General features: G+C 53.4%; 2 protein-coding genes and 2 gene segments (V, D, J or C); all 4 read right to left on the bottom strand.

Annotated features, from left to right (window-relative positions):
* Window positions 1–551: 551 nt before the first annotated feature.
* On the bottom strand, window positions 552–2967 carry LOC125331462. Its single transcript, XM_048315487.1, has 2 exons — window positions 2916–2967; window positions 552–2466 (listed from the first exon to the last, which is right to left on the bottom strand). The coding sequence occupies exons 1-2, from the start codon at window positions 2965–2967 to the stop codon at window positions 1724–1726; spliced, it is 795 nt and encodes a 264-aa protein (XP_048171444.1). The 3' UTR covers window positions 552–1723.
* A 3400-nt stretch (window positions 2968–6367) lies between these two features.
* Window positions 6368–8022, bottom strand: LOC125334666. Its single transcript, XM_048321765.1, has 3 exons — window positions 7964–8022; window positions 6848–7190; window positions 6368–6614 (listed from the first exon to the last, which is right to left on the bottom strand). Exons 1-3 carry the CDS (start codon window positions 8013–8015, stop codon window positions 6368–6370), a joined length of 642 nt encoding a protein of 213 aa, XP_048177722.1. The 5' UTR covers window positions 8016–8022.
* Window positions 8023–11177: 3155 nt separating this feature from the next.
* LOC125331448 lies at window positions 11178–12014 on the bottom strand (the record flags this gene model as incomplete). The annotated part of the segment is given in 2 exon segments: window positions 11178–11518; window positions 11963–12014. Coding segments are annotated over 2 exon segments (393 nt in total), but the record flags the coding sequence as incomplete, so codon positions are not given.
* Window positions 12015–12916: 902 nt separating this feature from the next.
* On the bottom strand, window positions 12917–14414 carry LOC125331438. The segment is given in 2 exon segments: window positions 12917–13459; window positions 14300–14414. Coding segments are annotated over 2 exon segments (558 nt in total).
* Window positions 14415–16581: the final 2167 nt, after the last annotated feature.

Genomic DNA, 16581 nt, shown 5'->3' with positions numbered 1-16581 from the left:
ATAAGACAATAAGACACGTACAGGGAGATGAGGATTCTGCACTTGTGCTGAGAAGAGATACCAGGGCCACATCACTGCAGTCTGTCCTTTCCTAGGCCTTGTGTGTCCTCTCTCATCATGGCTCCACAACCTCACAAGCTTTCCTTGCTGACAGCTCCCTCATCCCACAAGACCCGCTCAAACCTCCATTGTTGTCATGTTCCTCTGTAGCAGTGAAAGCTTCTCTGGACTCAGGCCGAAAGGGAAGTCAGATTTCAGGGGCTGAATTAAAACCTTTGGATAAGCTGAGATACATGAAGTCACACCAAAGTGAAATAGAAATATAGATCTTTAACTTTTAGTAGAAATATATGCTAAGTGCCTTAAACATTGAAAAGCTGCAGCAGAGACCTTAAACTTAGTTTTTACTACAGCAGTGTTGCCTATTCACAGAATTTCTTTACTTTAGACAAAATATAGATAGAACTATGTGCTTCATATTTTTTAGATAGAGTGTTCACATAAACAATAAGAGCTGATAGAAACTGTAAATGCAAATCTGTGTAATACCTATGTAACACTTGTGTAAGATTCACGACTGCTAGAATTAGACCGGGATAGGTTAAGAAAAGAAAAACTAGACTAATGTGTTAGTCTTATTGGTCAGTTAACAAACATAATCCACACTTCTGTAAGAAAAAATTTATAGAGAAACTAGAACTAGAAGAAGAAGCTGTTTTCTGCCTGCTGTTTGCTGTTGTTGCTTGGCTTTATCATGTAACCCCCTTGAACTCTGCCTTCAAGAAAGCTAGGAGACTATGAAATAAAGAACTTAGCACAACAGCAGACTCCTCTGCTCTTCTACCCTGGTTCGAGAAGGAAGGGTATCCCATGAAAAGCCCAACATTCCTCTTGTCACTTCTTGTCACTGACAAAGCTCAGCCTGAGCCACTTCACAGCAGTTTCCTAATGGCCCATCAATTAGAACCTGATGAGCTCCCTCCTCCTCTCCCTTATCACCTACTGCCACATTGGTGTCATTGTGTGCTTTGTTTGTCACTTTCCCTTTTCCTTGTTCTTCCCTTGGCAAGGGAAATGGACGTGACGTGAGCCTTAGAGAACCAGACACCCTGGCCTTGCACATGCCCTGACAGTGGCCTCTGCTGAACTTGCTCAAGTGAGGCAGTTCCTGATCATGCTGAACGGCTCCTGTCCCCAAAGCAAATGGGGTCTCTAGAGCAAGTCTCTGCAGGGAAACCTCATGTGCAGCTCGGTCTTTCAGGTGTCTCCCTCCAACGCTTGCAGCATTGCTAAATCCTGGCATCTGCTTTGCAGGCTGCCTGAGAAGTGACAAACGTGAAGGAAAAGGGACCAATCCGTTTCAGGTGGAAGGTGGGTGTGACAGAGCCCTCCGATGATGTGAAATGCTCCTCTAATCCAACACATTCCTTGTTTTCCCTCCGAGATGTTCTACTATTTCAGGACGATGCTGAATGCTCATCCAAGGGTGTTTGGGGGAAGCCGAGGATGAGAAGAAAATGTAGAGAAGCGAATTCCAGCCTCAGGTGGGATTCAAAGTACACCCTCCTTACACATCTAGATGGGAAAGTGGCTTCTCATCCACGTTCCAGTACGAGGCAGAGACATTTCCCCAGGGACAGAGATGGAGATTTCCCTGTCACCTCAGCAAGACTCCCTGCAAACATCTCTCCCGCTGGGACCTACTGAGGTGACGGCACTCCATTTATGAGACCATGTGTGCCTGCCAGCGCAGCTGCTTTGTCAGCTCCCACCACAGATGCTGGCCTGAAGGAGCAGCTCTGCTTTGCAAAGCAGGCTGAGAAGAGCAATGCACGCGCCCAGAGGGCCAAAGGCCATGGCAGAGCCGCAGCCCGCAGCAGTTTCCTGCCAGGCAGAGGAGGCAGAGGGGCGGAGGGGAGGCCGGGCAGTGCGTGCCGAGTGTGTAAGCGCAGGGGGCAGGCTGTGCGAGCCGTGTGTCCGGCGGCCGTGCAGGGCTGTGTCGGGCGCGGTGTGCGCGGGGTCGCTGCGCAGGAAGGAGCTGCGGAGCCGCCTGAGGCCCGGCGGCCGAGCGGCAGCGCCCCCTGCTGGCCGCGGGCGGCGCTGCGGCCCCGGCCCCGCCCGGCCCCGCCCGCGGCGGTTCGTGCCCGGCCGCAGCCCCGGCTCCTCTGCCCGTGTCCCCCAGCGCGCAGTAATACACGGCCGCGTCCCCGCGCCGGGGCCGCCGGAGCCACAGCGCGCTGCTCCGGCCGTCCTCCGACACCAACAGCTGTCCTGCAATATCCGACAGCTCTTTGGACCCTCTAGCTGTGAGTGCTAGGAATTCGGGTCTTCGGCTCGGAAGGTGGCGGTAGAAATGGATGTAATCCTCAATCCTTTTTTTGGGATGTGAGCAGCTGATGTTGATGCCGGTGCCCTCGGTGGTCTCCAGCCGTGGCTCCTGCTGGACCTGGGCTCTGGCCACAGCCACTGCCCAGGAGAAAAGAAGAATCACTTTTCTTGAACAGAAAATGTGGTTCAGGGGGAGATGGGCGAGGAGGACAGATCAGAGCTAACTGGGGTATGTATTGAGAATAAAGGATGGAGAGATTATTTCTCGGAGAGTGTTTGGGTGAGGACGAGAACGTATGAGGGATGTTTTGAAGGAAAATCAGAACGAAATGAAAAAAGCAGACTGGCTGAGAGGTATACATGGATGCATGGATGGATGGATGGATGGATGGATAAAGACATGGAGTAAAAAAGGCAAAGTGGGAAGCAATTACTTCAGAGAGGGAAGAAAGTATGACAGCGGAGGAGGAGACAGAGGGTAAATAAGAAACGACAAGGAGCAGGAGGGTAAGAGATGACTTTTGGGCTGGGGACGGTCTCACACAGCCCGCCGACCCGGACGCCCCGACAGCACCATCCACACACACCGAGCAGCAGCGCGGCCAGCGCTGCCAGCCCCGCGCTCCGACACCGCCGCATCCCGCCGCTCCGCTGCCCGAGCATCCCTGTCCTGTCCTGTCCTGTCCTGTCCTGTCCTGTCCTCTCCTCTCCTCTCCTCTCCGCCTCCAGCTCCGCCCCGGCCGGGCTCAGACCCCGCCTCTCACAGCACCACCACAATGAGCGACACAAGGACGTTTGCCATTGCCAGGGACAAGAGACAGCTGCGTCCCATCCCACACAGCACCGACACTGCATCGGAAGCAGATCCGCTTCGCCACTGGCAGCCCACGGGCGGCAGGATTGCCGAGCCTCTCGCCGTGCCCCCAAGGCACAGCTCCTCCTTTTGCCCTCTGCAGCGCTGCTGAGAGCGGCTGTGTCCCGGCTGGGGCGGAGGGCACGGGGGCTGCCAGCCGTGCTGAAGCCGCGCCCGTGCTGTTTGTCCCGAGTTCAACTGATCCTCCGAGCTGGAGTGAAACCGTCCTTGTGGAGCCTGAAATCAGCATCAGCGGAGCGTGAGCTTTGGAGGGGCAGGAGAGGGAGGGCTCAGGAGACAGGGGCTGCAGTTCAGTGCCTCTTCCCTTGAGACATCTGTAGCAGGCAGCTGCCGTCCCCACTCAGCTGCCCTCAGGCTCCTTCTGACCCTGGCAAGCTGCTCTCTGTGCTGCTCAGGGCCAGAGCAGTGCTCGGTATCCCTGGCCCAGTCAGGAAATTCCCTCGCGGTGAGGGACACACATGCACAGACTCAGATACACAAAGGCTTTTGCACACCAGTGTGGTGTCAGACAGAAATTTGTCCTTCACGTGTGTCTGTGCTCACTGCCAGCTCCAAGAGCGTACAAGGCAGGAAAACACGAAGGAACAATGTCAGCTCTTGACTTTGCTAAGGACACACGGTGCTAGAAGCAGCAGGGCAGGAGCATTGTGTGGAAGGTAAAGGTCCTAGTCAAGCACAGAGCAAAGTTTTGTTGTGCACAAAGTGGAGATGAGTCAAAATAGACCAGCATACTTTCCTGCGGGCAATAATAGCACGACAGGCACACACATGGAGAGGCAACCAGAACTGAACCTCGGCGGGAGTTGAAGAGAGAGGGACAGACAAGGCTAGGGGACATCATCCTGCACAACAGCCCCTGAGCGTCCCATCTCACTGGAGTGAGGATGGCTGGAGCTTCTTCCTGAGAATGATACCTCAAATCAGAAGCACCCAGGCAGACACATCACTCTCCTGTTCTCGATCCATCCAGCACTGCAGCTGAGTCTTCTGCCTTCAGTGCTGCATTCCTGCCCAATATATCCCGGTGCCTTTCATCCCGATGTTCAGAAGAAGCCTTCTTTTTGGAATGGGCATGGAACAAACCTGGAAATGAAAAGGCAGCAGTGCAGGAAGTGAAAGCACAGCCCCTAGGATTAGGTATGCTGGTTTGCATTCAGATGAGCTGGTGGGGAAATTGTTTCCTCTGCAAAGGTGTCTTCTAGTCCTGTGGAAATGAAGGGCAAGTCTAAAAGGCAGCCCAAATCCCTGGGGTCTTACCAATTTTTCTTGCCTTTTTCTGTGGCCTACTACAAGGATGAAAATACTTTGGAAAATCAATCTAGAATCAATACCGAATGATTTATAGGGAGACCAAACATGCCAAAGGCTAAGGGAGACCTCCCATTGACTCACAATGTTCAGAATGGAAGCCCTTGCTTTCTAAACACCTGACAGAGCTTTGGTGTGGCTTGGTCCAAACTTAGTCTCAGACTGAGACAATCGTTTATGTCCGAAGGAATTAACTGCATGGATTTCATTAGAATGGATCCATCATGAAATCTTGTGATGATGTGTTGCAAATAAGGACTCTCTGCATACTGGGAAAGGAAAGGGTCTCTCAGTCTCAAGTAAGAAATTTCAAACCCGGAGAGGTGTGTGTGAGTCAGCACAGGCAGACAGCCAGAACAATCACCAACCCACAGCTAAAATGAAAAATGTGTTTCCCTTCCCTCACGGACCGCGGCATCCCTGAAACCACCTCTGGGCAAAACTGCCCAAGAAGAGATGCAAGCACACCGAAACTCGGTGCATGCTAAGGGATCACCAGCTGCTCTTCACACTGCGTTATCAAGGGCTCTTTCCAGCTGCAAGGTCACTTGATGAATTACAATCCTCCTCACCAGTGCCCCACTTTTAACCCATTCCTCCCAACACCATGGCCACAAGAGTCAGGGACAGACACATATCAGGGAAGGGCTTTAGTGTGGGTGAGTGGGCTCAAGATGGGCATCTGTCGCTCTCAGCAAACTCAGATCAGTCTTCTCCCGGCCACACTGAAGCCTTGGAAACACGAGTTGCAGAAGCTGACTCTTCCAACCCCTGCACAGTGGCCCTGGAAAGTGCAAGCAGCCTCTCTTTGGCTGCCTTGAGTCTCCTCAATGAACTCAAGAGGACTAGAGGTGCAGATTTGTGGGTGCCAGTCTATGTGTGCTACCTAAGCAAGCTGTTGTTCTGTCTTGAGTGTTGTTGAGGGTGAAATCCCACACCTGTGAGAGAAAAGCAACAACACATTTGATTGATGTAAAGTAGTGAGTGAACAAAGTTAATGAGACGGTGGTTTACCTAGATTTGATAACAAGGTACACTTGATTATTTACAGGGTCAGCTAAAGCTGTCAGGGAGACTCTGCCACTGAGTCACAAGGTTCAGAAAGGACCCCCTTGCATTCCAAACTCCTTTTCATATGGGGAGTTTATGTGCAGCTGGATCCTGACTTTGTCCCAGACATGGTCAATGCTTTAAGTCTAAACAATTCTATATGCACCATCCATGCTTTATATCACTTAGCTAAGGTTTCAAAGTTTCAGTGCTCTTCTTCCCAATTAACACACCGAGTACAAGAGGAAATAAGGATTCTCTCAGCCTTGAGGAGTGACCTTGAGAGGTGTCCCTGCTAAAGGGAAGATCCTGGTGTGCAACCCAGTAGCACACAGGAGAGCTGAGTGAGACCTGGTCTGTCCACGTTTTCTGGAATAAGATCGTTGACTGCCAGTTGCACACCACTTGTGTTTGAATTGGCACAGGCTCTAATAGCCCTCGGCTGTTCAGCAAGATTTGTGGCTCTCAGCTGTGGTTGTTATGTGTCTGCCCAGAGTGCAGCTTAAGGTAGATGCAGCCATTGTATCACAGGTGGGAAGGGAAGGGAAGGGAAGGGAAAGGAAAGGAAGGGAAGGGAAGGGAAGGGAAGGAGCATTTGCTAATATTAACTTTTATTAGAGTCATCTTGCAGAATACTTTTCTGCAACCTGGGTTAATACAAAGTCCTCACAGGGCTTTCCTTAAAGCTCTTTCACCATCTCATTTCCTCTCCTCTGGACATATTTCGCTACCTTTACTTCTGCTCTAAATAGTGGGGGCAGAATCTACACTCCAGAAGTGGCGACATCAACACTGAATATATTAGGATCAGGTAAGTAGTTTTCCCATGAGCTCCCAATGCTTTGTCCTCAGATGAGCACCCGCGCTGAGAAGAGGGGCTGAACGCGGTCGGTGAATCCAAGAGCTGCCGGTGTCGGTGCCGATGGCTGTGTAGGTGCCGGCGTCTCTGGCGAAGTCAGTGTCAATGCCGGTGTCTCTGTTGGTGTCTCTGTCGGTGCCAATATCGGTGTCAATGCCGGTGTCGGTGTCAATGCCGGTGTCTCTGTCGGTGTCTCTGTCGGTGTCGGTGCCGGTGTCGGTGTCAATGCCGGTGTCTCTGTCGGTGTCTCTGTCGGTGTCTCTGTCAATGCCGGTGTCGGTGTCTCTGTCGGTGTCGGTGCCGGTGCCGGTGTCGGTGTCGGAAGCGCCCCGGCAGCCCGGCACGAGCGGGGCGAGGCGGCCCCGGCGGCCGAGCGGCAGCGCCCCCTGCTGGCCGCGGGCGGCGCTGCGGCCCCGGCCCCGCCCGGCCCCGCCCGCGGCGGTTCGTGCCCGGCCGCAGCCCCGGCTCCTCTGCCCGTGTCCCCCAGCGCGCAGTAATACACGGCCGCGTCCCCGCGCCGGGGCCGCCGGAGCCACAGCGCGCTGCTCCGGCGATCTGCCGACACCCACAGACCGCCCGCAATGTCCGGCAGCTCTTTGGACTCTTTGTTAGCGCTCACGAGCAGTTCGGGTCCTCGGCCCGGGAGCTGACGGTACCACTGGATTAATTCTGTCCTTTGTATCTTGGGATGTGAGCAGCTGATGTTGATGCCGGTGTTCTCGGTGGTCTCCAGCCGTGGCTCCTGCTGGACCTGGGCTCTGGCTGCAGCCACTGCCAAGAAAGGAGTAAGAAAATCCAAAGCTCAGCTACGATCGTTCAGCTTTGCTGTTTCTTTTCCCACAGAGACAATCAGGAGCAGGGGCAGTGAGACAGAGCCAATCTTTTAAAAGATGAGGGGGAATGCACCTTTTCAGGCATGGATAATGGTGCTGGTGTGTTTTGGAAATTGATGCATGGAGAAATAGAAATGTCGGCTGCATGGAGGGATGGACAGCAAGAGGGAAAATGGACAGGAGGGCTGGGTTTGCAACAGGGAATTATGATAGTCTGAATTCAGAAGAAAAAATGACTTTTGATGCACAGGGGGACGTGTGGATGTATGGAATAAAGGAGACATGCAGGAGATCAAAGTTATGGATATGAAACAATCAGAGGGAGCTATGAGAAAGGTCTCGGAGTAGAAAGAGAGGCAAGGGATGATGCTTGGAAGGAAGGGTGAGGCTGTGTGGGTGGATGGATGAAGAGTAGACAGGGAAAGGAGTTGTTACAATGAAGGGTAGAGGGCTTTCTGATCAGGGCAATAATAGCTGAGCATGCAGAGGAAGGAGAAGGGTGCATTGCAAAGCAGGCACAGACACAAGCAGGCTCATGCCAAGAGAGATGGGGACTTGGAGGGTTCGGGAAGGGGGATGAGATATGACAGAGATATGACCAAAGAAGGGGGTAGGAGACGTTGAAAGAGATAGAGCAGCCCCGCGCCGGGATCCCTGGGGAACATCCCAAACCCAGCCCCGACCCTCATTCTCCGCCGCTACCCCGCGCACCGAGCAGCAGCGCGGCCAGCGCCGCCAGCCCCGCGCCCCGACACCGCCGCATCCCGCCGCTCCGCCGCCCGAGCACCGCTGCCCCCGCCCAGCCCCGGCTCCCCTCGCCTTCCCTTTCCTTCTCTCGCCTGCCTTCCCCCTCGCTGCCAGCTCCGCCCCGGGGCTGAGCCCTGCGCCGGTGCCGCTCTGGCTCTCGCCCGGGCTCAGAGCACTCAGGGGCTCTGCACGGGCACAGCTTGGTGTCTTGGCAAATGGACTCTCCCCCTCCTCCAGCAAGGACGTCCCGGCGAGAATCAGCCTGCACAGAACCAGCTGCAGCCTGAGGCAGCAGCAGCGCCCCGGCCCAGGAGATGGAGCAGCTTCCCGGAGCTGCTTCCGAGCACAGGGGCTGGAAACATCCTGGAGATGGCAGAGAACCTCCCTTCAGCTGCAGCCCCACGACGATCACTCTGAGCTGTGTTGTGGCCAAAGGAGTTTGAGGAAAGAGGTGCACATGGGCATGTGGGCATCAGGGCCAGGGGTTATTACTTCTTCTGGACTATTGCTTAATAAAACTCCCCATATTCCATCTCATGAGCACTCCAGAGAGCAGGTCCATCTTCTCTCTTTCCTCTCAGAAAGTCGTGCTAGAAAGCAAGAACGTCAGCCTGAGACATCTCTTCTCCAAGAGAAGCAGGCCAAGCCATTGTCCTCTCCTTGCATGTCATCTTTGTCAGGCCTCTAATTGACTTGGTGGCCTTGGAGGCACTTGCTTCAGGATGTCGATTTCCTTCTTGGAACAAGGATCTCCAGCATGGATGCAGTACTCCCAAGGGTTACCTTTTCTCTCAAGGGCTGAAGGGACAGGGTCACCTTCTCGGACCTGCTGACAACACTTGGACTCATACAGCTCAGGGCGCAGTTGGCCTCCCTTGCTGCAAGTGCTCATTGCTGTCTCATGTTCTGCTGGGTGTCTCCTGAAATCCCTCACTCTTTTCTGGGAGGGGTCTGTCCATGTCTTCTGAAGAAGAGCTGTGCCTGACAGTCAAGGCCTGTTCCTCTCACTGCGTGTTATCCATGGACTTCTGAGAGCTCCCCACTTTCCAGTACTCATGGTGTTCATGAAAACATTAACAGTATTACCATTAACAGGGTCTTCCTACTAACTTCTCTTACTAGGCCTGGGCTTTGCAGGAAAATAACAATTCTGAGCCTGGTAGGACAGGCACTTTTCCGCACACCTTATGCCTGAACCCATTTGTCACTAATTTGGTCATAAAGGAAACATGAGGGAGGCTCTGTTAGGTCTTGTGAAATTCTGGGTCCAAATCTCCCCTGCTCTTCCCTTCTCTGCAGTGCCCATGACCTTGTGATAAAGGGATGAGGTTGGCCCTCAGCTACTCCCAAGCTGCAGCTCAAAAGCACATCCACGAGGAAAAGAGTCAGCCCTGGCTGAGCTTGCCAGCAGAACTGCCTGGCACTGATGCCGCTGAGGTCACAGAAGGACAGCAAGAAGCCCTCAGCTGCACCAGCTGCACACTGGATCTGAGCACCACCTGCACGTTGGATCGATGCCCAGCCAGTCCCGGGGCAGTGATTGGCACCTCCTGCACCACTCTCCCCCAGCTGATACACTGAGCATGGCATCATACGGTATGGAAGATCCCTTTGGCAATGTGGATCAGGTGTCCTGGCCATGATCCCTCCTATCTTACTGTGCACCTTGTCATTGGCAGGACATGAGGCACTGGAAAGCCCTTGACTGAGGGTAAGCACTACTGAGCCAGAACTAAACCATCAGTGTGTTACAACATCATTCTCAGACTAAATCCACAACACACCTCTGTGCCACCTTCTAAGAAGATGCAGCAGGATGTTCTGCCTTGGGAGGGGTAAAGCAGCTCAACCTTTGCCCTATTTGCAAAAGTGATCAGTGATGGGTGGGGAAGGGGGGGAGTCACACTAGTTTTGGTGTTGCACAGTGCTGAGAGCAGTCTGACTCATCAATCCCAAAATTAAACATTCTGAAGGAGAATAGTGTTTCCTGACACAAACTAACATTGGTGACGATGTGGCAGGCAGAGTTCCTGACAAAGGAACCAACAAGCAATAGTACTGAAAACTTCCCTAAAGCCGCTGAGCTAAGGGCTGCTGAGGTGGCGCAGCTCGACGAGCAACATCTGCCTGACTTTATGCTATAAAAACCCAGTGCCACTTTGAAAGGGCAGGGAGGTCTAACACACCTTTCTAGGAGTACGTTGGAAATACACTCCTTGAGGGGGGAGATCCCCTCCAAGTCACTTCTCAAGGCAGGGAAAATGAGATTTTCCCATGGTCATTTGTATTGTGAGTTACATCAATATCTACTTAATAGTTGTTAAGCTAACTTTGAAGTTATTGATTTGATGAATAGGGCACTATTCTGGTAGTTATAACTCTCTATACATTGTAGTAAATAATTCGGATTAAAACCTTTTATCCTAATCATTATCATCATCGATCAAACTAGTAATTCCTTTTATTCATATAAATATATTTAGGTTACCATCCTTAGACGAGTCCCTTCAAGGCAAACATGTCTGGGAACAGCACCTCGTGCAAACACCTATACCCAGAGTCAGACACACTGCTTCTCTTTGGCTGCAGGACTCCCAGCAAAACCCTCTTTGGTATAACCTCCTCACTCAAGATTAGGGTATGATGACTGACACTTGTGTGGGGATGAAAGTCCTCAAAAGGGTGAGGTGATATCTTATAAACCCAGGAATTTTCCTGCCTTATCGAATGCAGTGAAAAGGTGTTAGGGTGTCGTGAAAGACGAGGGATGTTTTGACAGGGGGCAAAGATAGGGAAAGAGAATGATGGAAGTTTTGCGACTGCAGGGGGGCGAGGGTGCCGGTGTCGGTGCCGGTTTCTCTGTCGGTGTCTCTGTCGGTGTCTCTGTCGGTGTCAATGCCGGTGTCGGTGTCTCTGTCGGTGCCGGTGCCGGTGTCGGTGTCGGTGTCTCTGTCGGTGTCTCTGTCGGTGCATCTGTCGGTGTCTCTGTCAATGCCGGTGTCGGTGTCTCTGTCGGTGTCGGTGCCGGTGTCGGTGTCTCTGTCGGTGCCGGTGCCGGTGTCGGTGTCGGAAGCGCCCCGGCAGCCCGGCACGAGCGGGGCGAGGCGGCCCCGGCGGCCGAGCGGCAGCGCCCCCTGCTGGCCGCGGGCGGCGCTGCGGCCCCGGCCCCGCCCGGCCCCGCCCGCGGCGGTTCGTGCCCGGCCGCAGCCCCGGCTCCTCTGCCCGTGTCCCCCAGCGCGCAGTAATACACGGCCGCGTCCCCGCGCCGGGGCCGCCGGAGCCACAGCGCGCTGCTCCGGCGATCTGCCGACACCCACAGACCGCCCGCAATGTCCGGCAGCTCTTTGGACTCTTTCACAATGAGTGCTAGGAATTCGGGTCCTCGGCCCGGGAGATGACGGTACCACTGGATCCAGTCGGTCTTCTGGATTTTGGGATGTGAGCAGCTGATGTTGATGCCGGTGCCCTCGGTGGTCTCCAGCCGTGGCTCCTGCTGGACCTGGGCTCTGGCTGCAGCCACTGCCAAGGAGAAAAGAAGAATCACTTTTCTTAAACAGAAAATGTGGTTCAGGGGGAGATGGGAGAGGAGGACAGATCAGAGCTAACTGGGGTATATTTTGAGAATAAAGGATGGAGAGATTATTTCTCGGAGAGTGTTTGGGTGAGGACGAGAACGTATGAGGGATGTTTTGAAGGAAAATCAGAACGAAATGACAAAAGCAGACTGGCTGAGAGGTATACATGGATGCATGGATGGATGGATGGATGGATAAAGACATGGAGAAAAAAGGCAAAGTGGGGAGCAATTACTTCACTGAGGGAAGAAAGTATGACAGCGGAGGAGGAGACAGAGGGTAAATAAGAAACGAAAAGGAGCAGGAGGGTAAGAGATGACTTTTGGGCTGGGGACGGTCTCACACAGCCCGCCGACCCGGACGCCCCGACAGCACCATCCACACACACCGAGCAGCAGCGCGGCCAGCGCTGCCAGCCCCGCGCTCCGACACCGCCGCATCCCGCCGCTCCGCTGCCCGAGCATCCCTGTCCTGTCCTGTCCTGTCCTGTCCTGTCCTCTCCTCTCCTCTCCTCTCCTCTCCACCGCCTCCAGCTCCGCCCCGGCCGGGCTCAGACCCCGCCTCTCACAGCACCACCACAATGAGCGACACAAGGACGTTTGCCATTGCCAGGGACAAGAGACAGCTGCGTCCCATCCCACACAGCACCGACACTGCATCGGAAGCAGATCCGCTCCGCCACTGGCAGCCCACGGGCGGCAGGATTGCCGAGCCTCTCGCCGTGCCCCCAAGGCACAGCTCCTCCTTTTGCCCTCTGCAGCGCTGCTGAGAGCGGCTGTGTCCCGGCTGGGGCGGAGGGCACGGGGGCTGCCAGCCGTGCTGAAGCCGCGCCCGTGCTGTTTGTCCCGAGTTCAACTGATCCTCCGAGCTGGAGTGAAACCGTCCTTGTGGAGCCTGAAATCAGCATCAGCGGAGCGTGGGCTTTGGAGGGGCAGGAGAGGGAGGGCTCAGGAGACAGGGGCTGCAGTTCAGTGCCTCTTCCCTTGAGACATCTGTAGCGGGCAGCTGCCGTCCCCACTCAGCTGCGCTCAGGCTCCTTCTGACCCTGGCAAGCTGCTCTCTGTGCTGCTCAGGGCCAGAGCAGTGCTCGGTATCCCTGGCCCAGTCAGGAAATTCCCTCGCGGTGAGGGACACACATGCACAGACACGGCTTCGTGCACAGCAGTGTGGAGCCCCACACAAATCTGTGCTTCACGTGTGTCCATGCAAACGGGGCTGCTCCAAGAGCACACGAGGCAGGGACACAGAACCAGCCCTGGGCTCTGCTGAGGACGTGTGGGGCCAAAGCAGCAGGGCTGGAGTGTGGAAGGACAAGGTCCCAGACAAGCACAAGGGCACTTTTTCTTCACTTAGAGACTGCACAGGGTGGAAATGAGTCAAAATAGTCCAGAACATTTTCCCGAGGGAAGTGCTAGCATGGATGGGGTGAAAACCATCAGGCCATTGTACAGACGTGGGGAGGTCCCGTCTGGTGAGCATCGGGGCGACCTCAGGTTCCCTTGCCCCAAGCTCACCCTCTCACAGACACATCCCCTCCCTCCCTCCCTCCCTCCGCTGGCTTGTTGCACAGCCGAGGAAGTTCCCTGCACCAGGGTGTCTTGCACAGCACAGAGGTACAAGGCACTGTCAGAGACCTCCACTTCCTCCACCTGCAGGACACTGTATTTCCCCGTAGTGTTCAGGTGCGTGGTGATACGGCCGCTGTGCTTGGCGCCAGGCCCTGCGTGATAGGAGACCAGCTGTGGGGCTTGGCCTTTCCGCACCTGGTACCAGAGCAATGCCCTAAAATTACTGATCTGGTATGTGCAGGTGGTCTGGAAGGGATGTCTCTGCTCCACTATGACTTGTCCATCTTCCTGGGTGACCGTGATCTGCCCCGTGGTGCCTGGAAGAAAGTGAAGGTCAGCAGCTCCACAGGGAAGGACTGTGGGAAGCAAATCAAAATGGGATGCAAAACCCTGGTTGAAGAAAGCTTTCTGCCTTGTAGGAGTCCTGAGAGATTTTGGGCAGGAGTTGGGAGCTCTTTGCACTGCATGACCCAAAGGAGAGCTGTGTTGTGTCTGTCTCCTGCTCCGACTGCTCAGAGGATCAGGGAACAGCCTGTCCTGCCTGAACTTTGTGTGCTGGAAGCAGCACCCCTCCAGCAGCCTGAGGAGCCCATCGAGGTGCAGCAAAAGTTTTCATCCTGCTTCGCCATTCCTGTCACCTCTGAGGGCTCCTAGATCCCTGAGTACACACAATGCTGAGCTTGGAAAGAGGGAGCCCTGGTTGTGGTGCCAGCCCAAAGAACACGGGAAGCCACGGCAGAGCTGGCTCAGCCTGGAGGCAGAATGGGACACCCTGTTATTGTAATGAAATGGGAACTTTGAGGTACCTGGGGCAGGTATCTCAGAATTTGCATTAAAACAGGAGCAATATACAACTGCAGAGACAGCTGAGATTTCCTGTGGTGACTGCAGGAGGATCAGAAGAGAGGCAGAGGAGGTGGATTGAAGGCAAGAGAAAAGACAGAGAAGGACTCTGAGGTTTCTCTTCTCTCCCTTCCCTTTTCCTTTACAAATCTAAGAGCTTCTTGAGAAAACACTTGCAAAACCACAAACAGAAGCAGAGATTTCGCAGCCCTTTCCCTCTATTCACTGATATTTCCCCACACGATCCTGGTAAGGCTGTTGAGGGTTTCCTGGGAGAAAGAAGAAGGGTGCCTTAGGGAAAAGCCAGGACTTACCCAGGAGCTGGCCCAGGAAGACCGTGAGGATGAGATAGGCGAGGTGCATGCCGAGACCAAGCTGCGTGTTTGCTGAGTGAGGGAGAGGCAGAAACCACCTGCCAGCCCCGAGATAACAGAGCCGCCGGAAACCACTCTCTGGGGGCAGCAAAGGAAGGAGCGGAGGCGGGGCAGAGAAATGACCTGTCCTTCCAGTGCCTGAAATGCTCCTTCTGCGTGTCTCCCTCCTCCAGCAGCTGCCCCCGTGCCTCCCTCAGCCACCGGCATTCTGACCATTCCGTGCCTCTGGGGCCTCAGTCATGGGAAGGGGCTGTTCCCGCTCAGCTCGCAGTGGAGTCCTCACCTCCCCAGCTGGAATCACCAGCTCTGCTGCACACCCAGTGCTGGGCATCTGGGAGGTCAAGGGCTTCTTCCCCAATGAGCTTCTCATCTTCCCGTGGTGTCCTCAGCTCTGTGGGGTCATTGCTATTTCCTCTGGGAACATCAGATTCCACTGTCTCTGTCGCTTCTCCCCTGCCTTCCTTCAACTCCCTGGGATAAACGCCCAGCTCCCTTCCTCCCACCCCCTTTTCCGAGTCAACTCCAGAGTGATCCCATACTGGTCATTTTGGTTTCGTCTAAAATGGGTTTGTCACAAAACCCCCTCGAGAATGACGTGAATAATAAATAATACAGGTAATGATAATGGTCATATGAGGAACATTCTCATGCAACTGTTGCACCTCCCCATGGTTTAGAAGGAGGTTTTTAGAGAAGTGGAGGGTCCTGAGGCTGTCACAGATTTTCCAGCTGAAAGAGCTGGATCAAGCTTACCCTGTTATGGGCTCCTTTGATGCTTGTGCCTTCTTAAGCTTCAGAACAGAGATAAGACAATAAGACACGTACAGGGAGATGAGGATTCTGCACTTGTGCTGAGAAGAGATACCAGGGCCACATCACTGCAGTCTGTCCTTTCCTAGGCCTTGTGTGTCCTCTCTCATCATGGCTCCACAACCTCACAAGCTTTCCTTGCTGACAGCTCCCTCATCCCACAAGACCCGCTCAAACCTCCATTGTTGTCATGTTCCTCTGTAGCAGTGAAAGCTTCTCTGGACTCAGGCCGAAAGGGAAGTCAGATTTCAGGGGCTGAATTAAAACCTTTGGATAAGCTGAGATACATGAAGTCACACCAAAGTGAAATAGAAATATAGATCTTTAACTTTTAGTAGAAATATATGCTAAGTGCCTTAAACATTGAAAAGCTGCAGCAGAGACCTTAAACTTAGTTTTTACTACAGCAGTGTTGCCTATTCACAGAATTTCTTTACTTTAGACAAAATATAGATAGAACTATGTGCTTCATATTTTTTAGATAGAGTGTTCACATAAACAATAAGAGCTGATAGAAACTGTAAATGCAAATCTGTGTAATACCTATGTAACACTTGTGTAAGATTCACGACTGCTAGAATTAGACCGGGATAGGTTAAGAAAAGAAAAACTAGACTAATGTGTTAGTCTTATTGGTCAGTTAACAAACATAATCCACACTTCTGTAAGAAAAAATTTATAGAGAAACTAGAACTAGAAGAAGAAGCTGTTTTCTGCCTGCTGTTTGCTGTTGTTGCTTGGCTTTATCATGTAACCCCCTTGAACTCTGCCTTCAAGAAAGCTAGGAGACTATGAAATAAAGAACTTAGCACAACAGCAGACTCCTCTGCTCTTCTACCCTGGTTCGAGAAGGAAGGGTATCCCATGAAAAGCCCAACATTCCTCTTGTCACTTCTTGTCACTGACAAAGCTCAGCCTGAGCCACTTCACAGCAGTTTCCTAATGACCCATCAATTAGAACCTGATGAGCTCCCTCCTTCTCTCCCTTATCACCTACTGCCACATTGGTGTCATTGTGTGCTTTGTTTGTCACTTTCCCTTTTCCTTGTTCTTCCCTTGGCAAGGGAAATGGACGTGATGTGAGCCTTAGAGAACCAGACACCCTGGCCTTGCACATGCCCTGACAGTGGCCTCTGCTGAACTTGCTCAAGTGAGGCAGTTCCTGATCATGCTGAACGGCTCCTGTCCCCAAAGCAAATGGGGTCTCTAGAGCAAGTCTCTGCAGGGAAACCTCATGTGCAGCTCGGTCTTTCAGGTGTCTCCCTGCAACGCTTGCAGCATTGCTAAATCCTGGCATCTGCTTTGCAGGCTGCCTGAGAAGTGACAAACGTGAAGGAAAAGGGACCAATCCGTTTCAGGTGGAAGGTGGGTGTGACAGAGCCCTCCGATGATGTGAAATGCTCCTCTAATCC

Source organism: Corvus hawaiiensis, chromosome 1 (genome assembly GCF_020740725.1).
Source record: "Corvus hawaiiensis isolate bCorHaw1 chromosome 1, bCorHaw1.pri.cur, whole genome shotgun sequence".
Taxonomy (NCBI): domain Eukaryota; kingdom Metazoa; phylum Chordata; class Aves; order Passeriformes; family Corvidae; genus Corvus; species Corvus hawaiiensis.
Note: the sequence above shows the minus strand (reverse complement) of the source record. Positions and strands in the feature narration are given on the sequence as shown.